Source organism: Strix aluco, chromosome 14, assembly GCF_031877795.1.
Source record: "Strix aluco isolate bStrAlu1 chromosome 14, bStrAlu1.hap1, whole genome shotgun sequence".
Taxonomy (NCBI): domain Eukaryota; kingdom Metazoa; phylum Chordata; class Aves; order Strigiformes; family Strigidae; genus Strix; species Strix aluco.
Window position 1 is genome coordinate 11,996,220 of NC_133944.1, and position 17,373 is coordinate 12,013,592.

At 44.7% G+C, this 17,373-nt stretch overlaps 1 protein-coding gene across 1 annotated transcript in view; it reads left to right on the top strand.

Moving 5' to 3' along the window:
- The window catches only part of SLC7A10 (solute carrier family 7 member 10), a 44,766-nt gene that overhangs the window by 24,667 nt on the left and 2,726 nt on the right, over positions 1-17,373 (top strand). Inside the window, 7 exon segments of the mRNA XM_074839922.1 lie at positions 2,630-2,834; positions 9,490-9,641; positions 10,431-10,556; positions 11,512-11,665; positions 13,336-13,459; positions 13,555-13,658; positions 14,781-14,877. Of these exon segments, the coding sequence (XP_074696023.1) occupies positions 2,630-2,834; positions 9,490-9,641; positions 10,431-10,556; positions 11,512-11,665; positions 13,336-13,459; positions 13,555-13,658; positions 14,781-14,877 (962 nt within the window).

Below are 17,373 nucleotides of genomic sequence, written 5' to 3' on the forward strand. Positions count from 1 at the left end.
TTTCCCTCATAAATCTCCCTGCTCCCACCCGTCTTACACCCTCCCGTTTCTCCATATGTGAGCCATGCGGTGAAGGGGCATCCCTGCACCCAGGGCTTCTCTTTGGAGGGAGGGAATTTGCGTGGCTGTCCCCCATGCCAAAAGGAGCATTTAAAATAGCCTCCAAGTCGACCTGTAATCGGTTTCCTTGCACATACAACTCCTTCCTGAATACAAACCCGCCCCTCATAGCATTTTGCCACTTTTTAAGTGGGACCCATTGAGACAGCCCCAGCCTTCACACAGCACTGCACCCATCTGCGGAGGATAGTGTCAAGACATAGCAGGAGGGTCCCCTGTGTCACTGGTACAGAGGCATCCTGTGGCTCATGCTCCAGAAAGTGTCCTATGTGGGAGAGCACTGAAGAGCTGCTTAAGCACTGGTTGCAGAGCCAGACCAGATAGCTACAGAAGTCACTCACTGAGCCCTTTAACAATACACTAGCAAATCTTTTTTCTTTTTATGAGGCTTTCAGGGACAATACAAGATTTACTAACATTGCTTTAAAGGCATTATCAAAATTTTGGTGCTATTCAGTGTATTTCCTAAAATGGTAGTTGTGGCTCTCAACTTTCATCTAAAAAGAAAATCACTCCAGCCTGCCTGTGCCTGTGGAAGGACTCCTACACAGGGGAGCATGGCCAGCCACAAAGCTTTGAAATTAAAATGAAAAGTTGAAAAAAATGTTTTTTCAATGTCATGCCTTTTAAAACCGATTTTACAACGGGGGGGGGGGCCTGCATCAGTTTTTTTAATCTGTACCAATATTTCCTTACTGCTGTGCTTGGATAATCTTACTTGAAGCTGCCACACCACAGACTCTGCACTTTGCAATGTGGCTCAGTTGTAATATTGAAAAGCCAGGTTTTACAACTGACAGCCCTCATATCCAGCAGTGCCGTTTCACAAGCTGACATGCCAGCAAACAGGAAAGGCCCAGCACACGTCCCACCACCCCATCCCAAAAAATGTGTCTTTATTGCATTACATATTATTGTATTTAGCCAGAGTCTCTGGTTTGCCATTGCAGTGCTATACCAACACTTTAATACTCAGGGAATGGCTTCACCCGTGGCAAGACCCTCATGCCACAAGCAGCCCATTGCTCCAAGAATCCCCAAACCATCTGGGAAATCCGGCAGGGATTTGGCACCCTCAGGGCTGTCCCCACAGCCTCTGGCCCTTCCACTCTTGCTGGGAAGTGACCACCTGCTTATCAGTTGCTGGAGTGGTCTATTTTGTAATTTAATTTCATTTCAAACCACAGATAGAGTATCTGCTTCAACACACATACTGCAAACACACAGCTACACATGAGCACAACCAGGACAGACCGGCAGGATGAGCCACACTTCCAGAAGCTGTTTTAAGAAATGCGAGGACAGAATTGAAGCCAAATGCAGCAAAATTTGGCATAACTGGATGCATTTAGGGAGCTTACTATACATGGCAAGCTAAAAAGCATTTATAAAGCAGAGAGGGGGAAGAAAGCTTAGATCTGATGACACACAGGTTCAAATGCTGTGGAGAAGCTGGTTTAAATGACAATACCTCATTAATGACCAGTAACCAATATTTTATTTTTGTAACTGCACTGATAAGAAATGTTTATAAAGTCAACTTTGTAAGTGAAGATTTTAATACCAACTCATAGAAGAAGAAAGCCCTCAGCAGAGTCCTACAACAGGAGGGTCTTCTCATCCTTTTGGGAAAAGTGCTATTTAGATAATGCTCAAAAAATCCCAAGCCTGACAAAAAACCTCTCCTTTGAGACCCTGAGCAGCTGCAAAGCACACCTTGCAGATTGGTTCCCGTTGGCCTGGGAGGACAACCATACCCTGGTCCCACATGAACAAAGAGCATCTGTGATACCCAGCATTCCCTTTCTACACCCAGCACTGCCTCAGCTCACACACTAATCAAACAAAATTAATAGGACAAAATTCACATTGTCCAATATTTCCGTTACCTCACAATATCCCTTTAAAAATCTATGGGTGATGACTAAGCAGCACAGTTATTGCAAATATAAAATGTTAATAGATTTCTAGTATTTCAGACTTTCAGATTACTTTTTCAAGCACAATCTTAAATCTGTCCTGGTGACAAGAGCACCTCTTGGCCCCTACATTATAGATAATACTACATAATTTTTTTTGACCTATCAGCTGCCCTGAAGATGAGCCTTAATTTGTTCAGATTCATCTCAGGAGGAAACGAAAATCTTCATTACAAACACTTCCAACTCTTTTCGATAAAATACTTGGGCATGGCAGGTAACAGCAGACAGTTGTGCAAACTGTGTGAGTTTGTGCCACAAAACCGCTATTTGCAGACACAGATGCTCACGCAAGTCTTACCAGGCCTCAGCAGAGCTGAGCACATGCTTACCATCCTTGATTGCTGATAAATGGCAATGCTTTCCCCAGAGCGTAATTGGATGAAATACAATCATACAAAATCTGGAAGGGGCATGGGGTATCTTGTTTGGTTGGATGGGGGCTGTGGGTTTGTTTGTCTTTTTTTTAAATAAGAAAAATGCATTTCTCGCTTTCTTTTACCTCACTGAAAACCTTTTGTCCTTTCCAGGTAATATCATTGGTTCTGGGATCTTTATTTCGCCAAAAGGAGTTTTGGAGCACACCGGCTCGGTGGGACTCGCTCTCATTATTTGGGTGCTTGGCGGCGGGGTGGCTGCCCTTGGCTCACTATGTTACGCTGAACTGGGAGTCACTATCCCCAAATCGGGAGGGGATTATTCCTACGTCACAGAGATTTTTGGTGGGTTAGCTGGGTAAGTACCCTATATCTATAAAGTAATTTGAAAACATGTTTATATTAAGTATTTTGTGTGGAAAAGACATCTGACAGGGAACTTTTGTCAATAAAATGCTTTTGCAAAATCATTCTTTCTGTTCTCATTAGAAATACCAAATCACCGCTACACAGAGCTCCCAGTGCTGCCTTCCAAGGGAAGGCGACGGTCGCTTTCCCTTCCCTCTCTCACTCAATATAAGTCTGTGACAGGAAAGAACGATGCTGTGTCCAACTGACATTCCTGTGTGCCAGCCATGAGCGATCAGTACCTCGTATTGAGGAGCTTCATGCACCAGGGAAGCCAGGCTGGAGCTACTGGCCATAAACCAAAGCTGCTTGCAGCGCTGCTTAACTTACTGCAATGGTACAAAATAACAAGTATTGTAAATACAAAGAGAGGGGAAACTCAGGGAATTATTTCTCTTTGAAAATACCACTAACAGAGTAGCGTGGCTAAGGGAGGAAGGGACAAGTGAGAAGAGGTCATCATTTATATTTGACTGTATATTTTTTTTGTGTATTCAACAAGAAAAAGTAAACCATCAGCCTGTACTCACAGCTCACTAAAGAAGCACTGAAACTTTCTGGGCAACTTGCTCATTTGTGAGTAAAGAGGCCAAGCCACGTGTTGGTGTTTTATTTGGAAAAATAAGCACCATAACTGCAAACTAGAGAAAGAAGAAGGAAAAAAAGAAAAACATATTCTTTCTCATTTGAGATGGAAAACAATCTCGTAACAGTTGAGCTGGCTGCTGAGCTAGAGTAAATCAGCAGAGGTGTAAAGAGGGCAGGCTGTCACCCCGTCCCATGGGCTGTCCCCCTGCTCATGCCTGCCTCAGCTGAGTACTGCCCAGGCACTGGGCACAGCCAGCATCTGAAAACATGCTAGGTGACAAGGTAGTTTTCTGATGCTTGTCAGACTTAAGCCATTCTCATGAAAGTCCATGTTTCTTCAGTCAGAGGAATTGCTCCTCTGAACACTGTCCCACTTTGCATAGAAAGCTACACTGACACCGCAGCACAGATTGAGGTAACACAACGTCGGCTTGGTTAACCAAAATCTCAACTCATCTTCACTGAGGTCTGTTCTCTCATGGGGGGCAGGAGCTGCATGGCAAAGCCCCTGCTCCCCTGGGACACTAGAGCAGGCAGTCAGCAGCTTCCTCCATCACCTGTTCCCAGGAATGGGGTCTGCAAGCAAGGACCGTGAAAATGAAAGAGCGTAAAACTGCACAAGTGGTCACAAGTGCTATCCCTGGAATATCACTGTGAGGGAAGCCAGAAACCACCAGAGTTTCACAAAACTGAAATAACTATGCTTTGTAGGTGAGAGAAAGAAAGTAATTAGAAATCAGGTACAACTAAACCTGGCTTTACTTGTTCCTCAGCTCACTATGTGCCATGTTCAGAGAATTTGCATGGTACCAGAAAGCACCACGCACCCGTTGATTGGTCACTACCCAGCATTTACCTGGGGACAGAGCAATGCTCTCAGTTCCCAAAGCAGGGAGCTCTCTGCTGTGGCAGCAGCTCGCTCAGTGTCCAGGCTTGTGATGCACAAGCAGTATCAAAAAGCACAACCTTGTCGCATGAAGGGAAGCAGTGCTTCCGTTCTTGCTTTGCAAAGAGACTTTACCTTTTCTCCCAAAAAAATAAACAGTTTCGTAAGTGTGACAAAGGGTTGCCTTAGGCAAGAAGCCTCCAGGTAGGTTTTGGTGTAAAAAGGGGTGGGGGTTCAGTCATATTTTCCAGTAAAGCTGAGCTGGAATTGCACCCTGCTGCACTTTGCTGAGCCACCACCTAAAGCCTCCAGCTTTGGGGATACTCACAAGCACCTTCAGTTTTCCACTTTGGGAGTGCCCATTCACCCTGGCACTTGCACATAGTGCTCTGAGCTGAAAGGAGCCCTTCGGGAGCCTCCCCTGAGGGAAAAAACACTGCTTCTCCAAAAGTTCAATTTTCTCTTCTGATTTAATCATTCTGCAGCAAGGAACATCATATTCAGCACACAGAGCTTTACTGCATCTGCCAAAGGATTTTCCCAGTGGTAAATCTGGATGGTTTCGTCTATTCACATGAAGATGTTTATTATAGGAGCACGTGCCATACCCACCCAGACCAAAACATTTCTTCTTCTTCACTTCTGTTGTCTTGTCTCTGCCCCCCCAAATCTTCCCTGTTTATTATGTTTTCCTGCACAGGTATAAGGAACAAAGAAGTACTATTTGATCGTTAACAGCCACTGGAGTACTACATGCCCCAGCTGCTGTGCCTGGCAGTATTGATAGTTGGTTGCATCAATTAAAAAAAAAAAATTGTAACACTGCTAGGTGTGATGTAAGAAGGTGAATGGAATAAGAGAGAGAGAGGCAAGACAGGGCCATCTCCTGAGTGGGCAGAATCTCTGGCTGCAGACCAGCAGCCCTGCTCCAAGTCTGAGTACAGCTAAAGGACAGTGCATGAGATGCTGCTGAAAGCAGCGGTGATGGTAAAACTCAGCTGGAGATGACCCTGCAGAAGGGACACTTCCTGGCAGCTCCAGCCAGGGGAGAAACAAGAGGCGAGGGAGGGCTTCTGTTGCGCTGGGCTCTGGTTTGGTACCACAGAGCAGACTTCCCACTTTCATCTTCATCTAGAAATGATCTTAGTTTTAAATAACATTTGTGTATGAGCGCACTAACTGCAGGGAATGTGTTGCATCCCGTGCTGCTGGAGCCACCTGAGCACAGCTCATCCTATATGGGCTTGCATGTCTGTACAAGTCATAAAAAGAACATTACCAAAAATAGTAAATAATAGGCTTAATATGTATTCTTGCAGAAGACAATGAATAAATTCAGCTTCGTGAAAAACCCACTAGTGTGTTTCTGATAAATACAGCTTCTTCTGAGTACTTAGCAATAATGTTGCAACTAACACAGGTGCTTTACCAGCAGCTGATGACCGGACATACATCCTTACTAAAAATCAATAGTACTGAAATCAGCAGAGAGCTCTTCACCAAAGCTTTGATAAGTGTCACTCCAAACTGCAAGTAAAACATGCTTCAAATATACTTCTATGCTTCTTTGTTGTTGCTGCAAAAATCTAAAGTTTCCAAAGGCAATAATTCTTCCAGCAATGTAGGATAATATTAATAATATTCAAACTAGCTCCAACTTTCTTAAACCAGGTTCAGCTTACAGATAAGGTGATCTGTACTACAGCATCTACTGCTGTTTTCTTTTGTTAATGACACACAAGTAGGGTACACTCTAATTTTCTAGTTTCACAGGCTGCTTTGACTCCATGATATTTTATATCTAACATGAGATCCTCTTGGAGTACAGGCACATCCCAAATAAATGTTTGAGAACCAATTTCACCAAGTCCACTAGACTATTAGAGACCCAGATCAAACCATGCTGTTCATTTCTTTCCACAGGTGAGGAAACTAGTATGCAAAGATATCTGCAAAAAATATCAGTTTTGATCCAGGGATGACTGGCACTTTCACACGAATGCCACACACCTTCCCAAAAGCAACATGTCCCACCACAAGTTGTCACTTATTCCATGTTTCTAAAATGGAGGGGGGGGAGAGGGGAGAGGAATCTAATTAGAGACATTACCTAATGCACATTGATGGGAAGATAGCTGTTAACTTCAATGGACTTTGGATCAGATTCAACAACAAAAACACATCAGAGGCCATCCAGCTAGTAGCTATGGACACTCGTTACACACAACCATGGTTTGCTCAGAATACAGGCAGGGAGGTTATTTTACCAGCCCTTTCACCATCAGCACATGCAAACGCCAATGCTCGGGGGGGGGGAAAAAAAAGAAAAAAAAAATCACAAGACAAGCTATATCTTCCTTTTTCTCTACATTCAGCTGTCTTGAGCCTGTTTCTAAAGGTCTGATCACTTCTTAGTCAGCAAAGAGAGAAGTTCTTGTAGTGCTGTAAATTAATGAGTAACCGTGAAAATCTATCAGATAGATATCAGATATCAGCTCCTGACACCCCCAGTGCCACAACTCATCCCTCAGGGCAGTAATTCCCCCACTTTTCATTTGGAGAGGCTGGCAAAGTATCTCCAGGTGTACCACAATGACATCTTCCTGCTTCCAGCTGGACTTTGGGCTCCCAGCGCTGGTTATGTTTCCTCCACATGACTGCCCAGGGCAGAAAGTGCACCTCCAGCCCTTTGGCTTGCACCTCAATTTGTCAAATTGTGTGCAGTGTGCTAGCAAGGACATCTGAAACTCAGTTATGTCTGCAGGAAATTTCAGCCCTGTGTCACTTAAAGTAATTACAGCTGATCTGGAACAGTTGTTCTTTGCTAAGAAAATTGTACTCTTAAGTCTTCCTACACAACAGATGATAAAAAGGCGGTGCTTTAAAAGCAAAAACTTCCTAGAAGATTCAGAGTGTTGGGTAATCATATTGGGCTTAACTCCTGCCTGCCAGCCAAAGCAAACACCACCCCCCCACAAGAAATTTAACTGGAGAACAGCCATCCCCAGCTGGCTGGGCCTCCTGAACCTGCCCCTGGCAGCCTCTGACAGCACTGTCAGAGCAAAGCAAGTGCTCAGCAGTGCCGCCCCAGCCCCAACAGCTGGATGTTCAGGATATTAACATGATCTGAGTGACGAGTGTGGATATCTTTCTCAGAACCAGGCTTTGGTTAAAACTTGCTGGGAAGAACAAGATAAAAGTGGGCCTACATCTTAGGCAAGCTTCCTTCTTATTTTAATGCCATCATTCGTTTGAGCTTCCCTTTTGACAGTACAACTTTGCCACCCTCTGCTAAAATTCTGCATTTACTTTCATTTCTGTTATCAGTCCTGTGTGTATTTCAATTCAGCATGAAACAAATTGACTGTCAAAAATCTATTGAATTATTCACATTCCCATTAAACCGTATTCTACCCACTATCAACTGTAACGCACTCTGTATTACAACATAGAATCAAGGGCCAATTTTGTTTGAAATACTGTTTTCAGAGTCATTCTCCCTACTGAATGGTTGTAGCTGCAAACAGTTCTTGGCCTACATAAATTCTGTGGGCTAATATAAACGTGATTGATAGGGAAGAGCTGGTGGTCTCTGCCCACCAAACCCCATGGCCCCACGGGTGTGGTTCTACCTGAGCCCAGACAGTGCTGTCAGGCACACAGAGCTGGGGCTCATGCAGGGGCAAGGAGGGCTGAACTTGACCTTGCTCAGCACTGCCAGCATCCTAAACCTATCAGCAAATTATTACTGCAGTCTTTTTATTCTTCAGTAGGGACCAGCTGTGTTAACCCACCCAGCAAGCAGGGTCTGCAGAGCTACCCCAAACTGGGTACACCACCCACAGCACCAAATAGCACAAAGCAGTTACTGGACAAAACTGCTCTGAACCATGATGAAAGACATTAGAAATTAAAAAAAAAAAAAATTTAAAAAACTCACACAACAAAACCGAGAAAGGAAAAAACACCTGAGTTTTAAAAACAATAGTGCTATTTGGGACAGTAACCAGCTCTTACATCATACCAGTTTACCAAATAAACTCTCTGGTAGTTAATAAGAAAAAGGAAGCATCAGATCGCCCCATACTTCTCAGAAACAACAAGGCAAGGTAAAGGATGTGACTGAAAGACACTCACCACCTCAGCCCAAGGAGCAAACAGCACACACTCCTTCCTTCCCTCCCTCCGGGTAAATGGCAGCAGGAGGGACTCCCCCAGCTGTGCCAGATTGAAGGGCTGGCAGCAGGCAGCATGCTGGGAGGGAGCAGCCTTTAAAAGAGCAACCCATTTAATCTAGAAATTATAGTGTCTTATTTGAAAACATCATTTCCAATCCTCCTTTGTGCTGGGCATCCCTGCATATTACATTTGTGCATGTATATGAATGAATTAATGTGTATATATCTGTGTGTGTATATACATGGCAAGAAGGATTTCACTTGCATGCAATGACTACGTCTTACTACAGAAATAATAATACTTCAAATATTTTAAAATACTAACCAGATCCACTGCTGCTTCTATAAGATAAGTTTTTTTTTTCCTTTTCCCAGAGTGAGAAACCAAAATATCTCACACTTCATATTTGCAAGGGTACTTCAGCTGCAGCTGAGGCAGACAACCAGCCCGGGTGAACCCCAGCTGAGTGATTGCAGGCTACTGCAGCACTAAACTGCCCTTGCCCAGGTCATGGAGCCAACCCAAATGGTGACAAGAAACCCCCCAATAACCAGCAGGGAGCAGGTAGCAGCCCCAAGTGTGCAGCTGGCCCACAGCTGGGAGCTCTGCTGAAACCCTTCAGTGTAGGGACTGCTGTCTGCTGCAGAGATGCTTTCACTTTGACATACAGAGCTAAATCAAAGCATGCCCACTGGGCATAATCCTCACTCTTCTGTATGTCCCTAAACTGTGCTTTGCTTAAAAATGTTTAATTTAAAATCCAGATTGCACCAGGAACGTCGGAAAAGGTATGAGGAGAGGCACAAGTAGGTAACTATTAGGTGTGACCGGCATGAAGGTGCTCAGTCCTGATGCCTCGGGAGCCATCCTGAAGCACTGCACAGTGTGCATGCGTTACCTCCTCCAGCACATTCCCAGCGCTGCTTTCTTGTGCTTTTTCTTGTCTTTTCAGGTTTCTGCTGCTGTGGAGTGCGGTGCTTATCATGTACCCGACCAGTCTGGCTGTCATTGCGCTGACATTCTCAAACTATGTCCTGCAGCCCGTCTTCCCTAACTGTATCCCCCCCTATAATGCCTCCAGGATCCTCTCCATGGTGTGTTTACGTGAGTATTTGCTTCTCGCGCACACACAAAGCTTGCCTCGGTTTTACATGGGACCACTCAAGGGGTCGCTCCAGCCAGGCTAGGGTCATGGCCACAACCCAAAAGGCAAGCAGAGAGGTCCCAGGACAGGCCCTGTGACAGGTGCAGGATATTCAGTCCCTTCCCACTTGCCCACAGCAAGCACAGTGGGCGGGAGCAGGGCACATTGATGCCCAAATCCCTGCGAGTCCCGGGGAGAGTGGCAGCAAGTGAGTTTGTGGGATGGGGCAGTGCTGTGCTCCTTGCAGAGCCATGGGCACCTGGCACAGGTGATCCACCAGCACAGATTACTCACCAGCACGGGTTACCCACTGACACAGGTTACCCACCACCATTTGAGCCCCTCCTAGTCTTCTTTTACATTCACAAATGCAAGCGTGTAGGAAGCGCAGCATGCCAACAGCTCTGCATTAATTACTTACAGAGCCGGCAAAAGCAAACCAGAGCTACAGGGCCTGAAGACATTCACCATTTCTGTGAGGAGGCAGCGATCCCTGCACATTGAGCACTACTCAGGCACAGTTACTAGAGTTAAGGGGAGCCCTGACCAGCAGTGCCTGAGGGGGGAAGGCTGCTGGCTGCCAGGGATGTCCCTGCAGCCGGGAGTCAACGCTCCTCCTCACCCTCGCTCCCAGCCACACTAGAGCTCCCCACAGAAATGTACGTCAGTCTGTGTTTTCCAATGCTTTGACTGTGTGTTCTTAAATAAACATAATTTCATTTCACTGAATTCAGTCTTTCGCTCTCCAGTCCTCCTGACCTGGGTGAACAGCTCCAGCGTTCGATGGGCAACACGCATTCAGGATATATTTACAGCAGGAAAACTCTTAGCCCTGGCCCTTATCATTATTGTGGGCTTCATACAGATCTTTAAAGGTACTCTGTGAGACAGCTCTAACTCGGGTATGGTACTGTTGATAGATTTGATTTTTCCCACTTACTGCACTGTTTCCTCCTTACAAACCAGCCCGAAGTAGTGCTGGGTTTAGCCGAGCTGTGGGGCTGTATATTCACACAGCTGTGGAAAGGAAGGCATAACAGAGAAATCAGCTATCTCCCCTTAAACAAGTCCCTTTCAGGCCCGCCTTGTCGGTTTTGATAGAATAAAGGAGAGCAGCTGAGGATGTTTTGAAATAGTTACTGCAATTTTTTAATCTGTTGTATGTTCCTTAAATTTGAAGTGCTCTGGGTGTAAAATGAATAAGCAATGGCTTGCCCTGGGCACTAGTCCAGTTTCCCACAAAAAGTCACTTATAAGATTAAAAATAAGTCTCACTGATTCACCAACTTAATGGAAAACAGAAAACACAAAAGACTCACAATGTTTTTATCCTGTATATGATGAGTCATATAAAGGAAGATGAAATATGAAATTTACAGAGAGCAGAAAACTTTTTTTCTCAGTGGTAATAGTCCCACAATCTTGACAAATCTTCCATTCCCATAGACAATTTATTTTTCAGTATTTGTACTAAACACCACCAAACTCTTGTAAAAGAAAACTGCATAAAGCACAGGTAGGAATTTACCCCGACAAGGGCCATCTCTCAGACAGTGCAGGTTGGCAAAAGGTCCCCTGAGTGGCAGCGGTGACACCAGTGCTGCGGCACAGATGGCAGTGAGGGCTGCCGGTGCCTACAGCCTGAGCTGCCTCCCCAGGACGTCGCCCCACAGAAAGCACTGCAAGTGCAATGCCAGCCCATGGTGACATGAAGAGCTTGAAGTCCCAAATCCAATAAGGAATAAGGAATAAAAAGCAAAAGTTTACCTATTTTCTGGTGTCTCTGGTAGGTAGAGGTGGCTTAACCTCTTGCTTGCGCTCTCTGTGCAGGAAACTACGAAGAGCTGACACCAAGCAAAGCATTCAATTTTTGGATGACTCCATCCGTGGGGCATTTAGCATTAGCTTTTCTTCAAGGGTCATTTGCGTTCAGTGGCTGGAACTTCTTGAACTATGTAACAGAAGAACTGGTTGATCCCCGCAGGCAAGTATCCATTTCCACGTCATCCACATTTTCCTGAAGTGCTGAAACATTGGAGCCGTCTGGTAATATTATCCGTTTAATAAGCTGCAGCGATGTCCTTCCATGTCTATGGGACTGGTCTTTCTAAAGGAGAGAGAGGTTTTTTGTTTAGAATGGATAGCAGGCAAGTTAAAGAAACGCTGAAATTAAAAATATATTGCACAAGGCATTAACAAGGCTGGCAAACCAGCCTATAGATAAAGCAGTATCTTTATGGCACTATTCAATCATACAGTGCTTCTATAGCAGAAAATTAACCATTGATGAAATACCACACAATTATCTATAGGGAGAATCACTTCTATTAGAAAAATGTTGAATTATGCTGGAAGTCACTTTGCCTTTCCACCCAAAGGGGATCTTCCACAGACACCTGAAAGAGAAGTTTAGAAAGCCGTTGTGCGGTGAAGGCAGCGCTCCCTGCCCCACTGTGGCTGCGAGCACCTGCCTGCTGGGGCAACTGACATCAGGTTGCTGCTGGTCCTGGCTATGGGAAGGGGCTTGGAAATTATTTATCACAAGCAGGCTGGGAAAGCTGGAGGGAAAGTGAATTTTAGTTTAGTAAAGCAAAGCTCAAATGTTTCAACATTTCTGAGTTGATGAAGTGGAATGACAAATGCCAAGAGCAGCTCTCGGAGCAATAGTTATTTCTGGGCATCCAATGCACATAGCAATTAAACAAGGAGAAATTTAAGCTATTACACAGCCTAGATGGGAATGAATTAAAGCTGCAGCCTTACAAGCGGCTCTGCACACACATTCACACTAGTGAGTAGCAAAGTGCATGTCCAGTGATCTTGGCAGGAATAAAGTGTGGTAATATGTTCCCTCAATAAAACATCAACATTTTAATGGACTGCCACAATTTCAAAGCTGAATAATGAAAAGTTATGACTTAAATAAGGCAAATATGGCCTTAGTTGAGAAATAAAGAGAAAAAGGAGTGAATGGCCTTTTTCCCTATTATTTTTACAGCCTCTGAGGGGAAACTAAACTATAAAAAAATACTTGGATAATGAAAAACACTTCCCATTTTTACTAAATCTGTTCAAAATCGCAAAGGTTAAATACGTTTTTTAAAAACTTTTTCCAAATCTGACACACAAAGAAAAATGCATTATTGTGTTGTATACAGAATGGTTCAGGTGTCCACCTCTAAGGATCAGGGGTCAAGTACATCTGTACTACTCTAAGTTGCCACAGTGTTGTATGACCAGACGACCAGACCAGGTTTATGGTATGGGATGGGCCAAGGCAGTCACCTGGACAACAGTATCCCGTTCCTTCAGAGCAGATGAAAGTAAAGCAAAACAAGCATTTTATTCCACCACCAGGCTTTTGAGAAATGACTATTTCATTTTTCAGCAACACACTGCCTCAGTCCCAAACAACAGCCCAAAGGGAGCACATGATACTTTTGCCCTGGGGATCTCCCCTGCAGACATGGCATTTCATAGCACTGTTAGCCTTCTCCGACCTGCAGTGGGTCAAAGAGCTGACGTGGCTTCCCTCCAGAGAAACAGCCAATGAACCCACCCAGCTGGGTGACCTCCGCCAGGCCGTACACGGTTGTTGTGGTCTTGCTGTGCATGACTGTAATTTCTTATCTACCCTCCTAATTCTTTTATTAGGAACCTACCTCGTGCCATATTCATATCCATCCCATTGGTGACATTTGTGTATACGTTCACCAACATTGCATATTTCACTGCCATGTCACCCCAAGAGCTCTTGTCCTCCAACGCTGTGGCGGTAGTAAGTAAACCATTCCCTGGATGTCTAAAATACACTTTGATTTTGGTTCTGTGCTTTGCAGTTTATTTCAGTTTCTCTGCCTTCTGTTGCTTTAGACATTTGGTGAAAAGTTACTGGGCTATTTTTCCTGGGTTATGCCAGTCTCAGTGGCCCTATCTACATTTGGAGGAATAAATGGATACCTTTTTACCTCATCAAGGTTAGATGGAGTACAATTTTATGAACATTATCTCATTTGGGGAGGGGCTGTTTTAACTTCATTTGCTAAAGAAATGCTAGCTAGACATTTTGGCTGTTGTAGAGCATGAGGTCGTCATTGGGCATATTGGATACATTCAGTTATGAATTACTCTGTTTTGAATCAGCAAACGTAATATTGAATCGTGGAATCTCTTGCAAAATAATCCTTATGAGCTACTGAAAGTGTCTGCAGATGTGGAATAACTCACAGTAAGAGCCAAACGGCTTTAGCATGGAACCAAAGTCATTTTACATCAGTAAAGTTCCAGTAGCTACAAGCTAAATTGTGCTTTGCTCAACAAGGAGTTTTAGGGCCTGGTGCTGTTCCCAGTTACAGACATTTTCATTCCCATGCTGGAAAACCTCCTTTCAGGCAAGATGCTTTGCATGCACACTGCTGATAGTGAGGACAGAATCTGTAAAGTCTATTATATTGTAGTCTATAAAGTCTATTTATATTAATTGACCTCTCTGAACTTAATTAAAAAGTTATAATTTTTTTTTTTGAGGAAATGACTCAAGTCTTAAGTACCTTGGGAAATTTATTTATCTCAGCACTTTCCTGAGTATAATGAGATGCAACAAATCTGAGTGCATATGTAATAGGTTATGCACTTAAAAGTGAAATCTTAAGGCATGTTAAACCTTATCCAAAATCCTTTTGACACTGGAATTATCTATGAGGGTTTTTATGCCTTGGCTGTGTATGGCTGATCACCACACAACCTTCCAGTATTCATCCCACCCTGGGCCAGGAGGCAACGCTGGCCAGCAGACAGGGACTGGACGGATTGTGGTCCTCCTTCTCAGAGGTAATTCAGCACCTCTGAGCAGGTCATTTCACAGATGACATTAGCCATTAAAGGCCTTGTGTACTGAAGGGCCTTGTTTAAATAACTTATGCCAGGTTATGCAGGCAGTCTCTAGTCATCTCCCTAGTCACAGCCCAGCAGCCGCAGGGCGCAGCTCCCTTCCACAGCAAGACCAATGCGGGCAGTTGAGATTAGAGACATTAAACAGCTAGATATTGAAGAGGCTGTTGTACACCCAGTGGATTTAGCATTACTATTCTTATTTCCAGGTTATGTTTCTCCGGTGCCCGAGAAGGCCACTTGCCAAGTTTGCTTGCCATGATCCACGTCAAGCACTGCACACCCATCCCTGCCCTGCTTGTCTGCGTAAGTTTGACCAACCCTGCCCTGTCACCCTGTAATCTGCTTTTAGAAATACTGTATCATGGAGAGGATAGCTGGAAAAATCCTTGAGAGGCCATTTCACCCCAGAGGAGGAGAAGCGAGTCGGCCTGGAGTGCTGCTGGAGGGTGCTGGCTGAGCAGCTCTGACAGACTCAGAGAGGAGTCAGAAATATTTCAGCCTCAGAAATAATCCCTCCTACTGCCAACTACCCTTGACACCTGGAGGGTTTCCCTCATATGTAACGTGAGCTGCAATTAAAGCCAATTACCACTTGTACTACCCGCAGCAGAGATAGAGACTGGCTTTTGAAACAGAGATGCTTCATTTAAGAAAAGATGACTCTTTTGACCAATTTTGCCTGCTATCCACAAACATATGGAAATCCCCATGGTCACTGCTAATCACACTCGGGCAGGGCTGGTTTAGATCCTGCCACCAAAGCCAGAGACATGGTAGGTCTCATGGAGAGGACAAAGTGCTCCTGAAGTTACTCACTCTCAACGAGCAAGACGTCTTATGAGGGATGATTGGGCAGTGCTCTGAGGACCAGTATTGCTTTTTTGTGGGCCAAAAAATTAAGTAGGGACAATGATTACAGCAGCCCTGAATAACACATCTGTTGAATGGTATGTCAAGCAGACAAGAGGTCACCTGCAAAGATCAGAAACCAACGGGCCAAGTGTTGGGAAGGTTTGGGGCTGGTCATGTTTCTGGTGTGCTCCTGCAAGAAGATTTCTCTCACTTCTTATATACATAAATTTCCACGATAGTAATGACTTACAGAAGTTACTATTTGAAACAAAGAGCTTCATACACTTTTACCAATAGTGAAGCTAGAATATGTAATGGGTTTTACTGTAGCACAGAAGACATTAAAGAGGAAAATGAATCATGATGCTGCCTCCCCGGCTGCATGGCCCAAGCAAGGGAATTCCCTAAAGGGCATTTGCTTGAAATCCCAGCTGCATCAACTGCTGCCAACTGCAGATTTGCCACTGATATCAAAACAGCGAGGGTTTGACCCCAGATGCGCTAGGAAGGTGCACATTTATGCATCTCCTGGCTCTAACAGCAATTCTGGCACAATACACCCAGACCAAATTTCACCAAATAAGCCTCCTGCACATTCCACTTTTATGACAAAATATGTGTCTAGCTGAGGCTTTATGGCATTACCAGGGCTTAGTACTCCATCACAAATATCTCGTGTGTTGTCCATGCAGGGTTTCGGTGTAAATTGCCCACAGCCTGCCCTGCCCCAGGCAGCCAGAGAGCGCTGGCCCCACCATGGGCTCCCACCAGGCAGCTGCGCTCTGCTGGTGCCCATGAAGCAGAACTCCTTTGTCTGTAAAAATACATCAGCTGAAATAACACGCTGAGTTTCAGAGGCTGTTTTGTGTGAAACAGCCCCAACACAAGTGGGCTGCCTGAGCCAAGCTGTCCGACCTACCCATCAGGTGTATGCCAGCCCCCCGCTCTGCTCAAACCATTCCCCTTGAATCAGTGCAAATCACAGAACCAGCACTGCATATCAATTCATAATTTGAAGGTGTTTTAATGCAGCTTGGGGTATATCAAATGCTGCTAGGAAATATTAATTTCTTAACAAATAGAAATATAAAAATAATACAGTGTAGGCAGCTACAATAGCAAACTGGGTCAGACTTCAGGCAAACCTAATTAATACATCAGGTTGCTTTTTCTCTTCTAGTGAATCACACCTAGCACTTTGCATGGAGAAAGGTTTCTTTGTACATGGAGAAAGGCCTTTTTAACATCACCTCCAAGACCTGTATTTTTACTAATCCTTTCAAAAATCAAGGGGCCAAGCTAACTGTAAAATAAACAGACTGGGGTTTTTTTGCAAGACCCTGGGGAGTGGCTGGCTCTCCCTTCTGCCATGCAACTGTGGCCAGGCGATCGGGGGGAGCAGCACACCCCTCTGCAGCTTCGTACCACTCAGGGATCACGCCCACGCTGCGAGCAGATCTGACACATCAGTGTCACCTACGCACGAAATCTCATTGCTCCAAGCAGCGTCACTGAAAAACCCGTTAGTGGCAGGAGAGGGTCGTATGTGTGTACGACACTGTGTGTCTGTCAGAGGAAAGCAGGGAACACTGATATAAAACACTATCTTATTTTAAATCCATTTTGTGGTGAGACTGCTCAAGGTGTTGAAATCCCCCTGACAAGCCTGTGAGGCTTTGAACAGGGGAACGAAGGGATCAGAGGGTTATTTGATTGTGGTGGTGCTTAATTCCTGGTGCCGGTGGTGCAGAAGCCCTCCCTCCCAAAAGGACTTTGCTATTGAAAGAGCTAATTAAGAAAAAGGGACATAAGCAAAAAGAGAGCATGGAGTAACACAGACCAAAATGCTGAGCACTCACTGGAGAGATTTGGATACTTCATTTCCCTCAGCCTCTGGCCACCAGCAGACAACGTTCACAAGACTGGTACATGGTGCAGGCAGGGGCT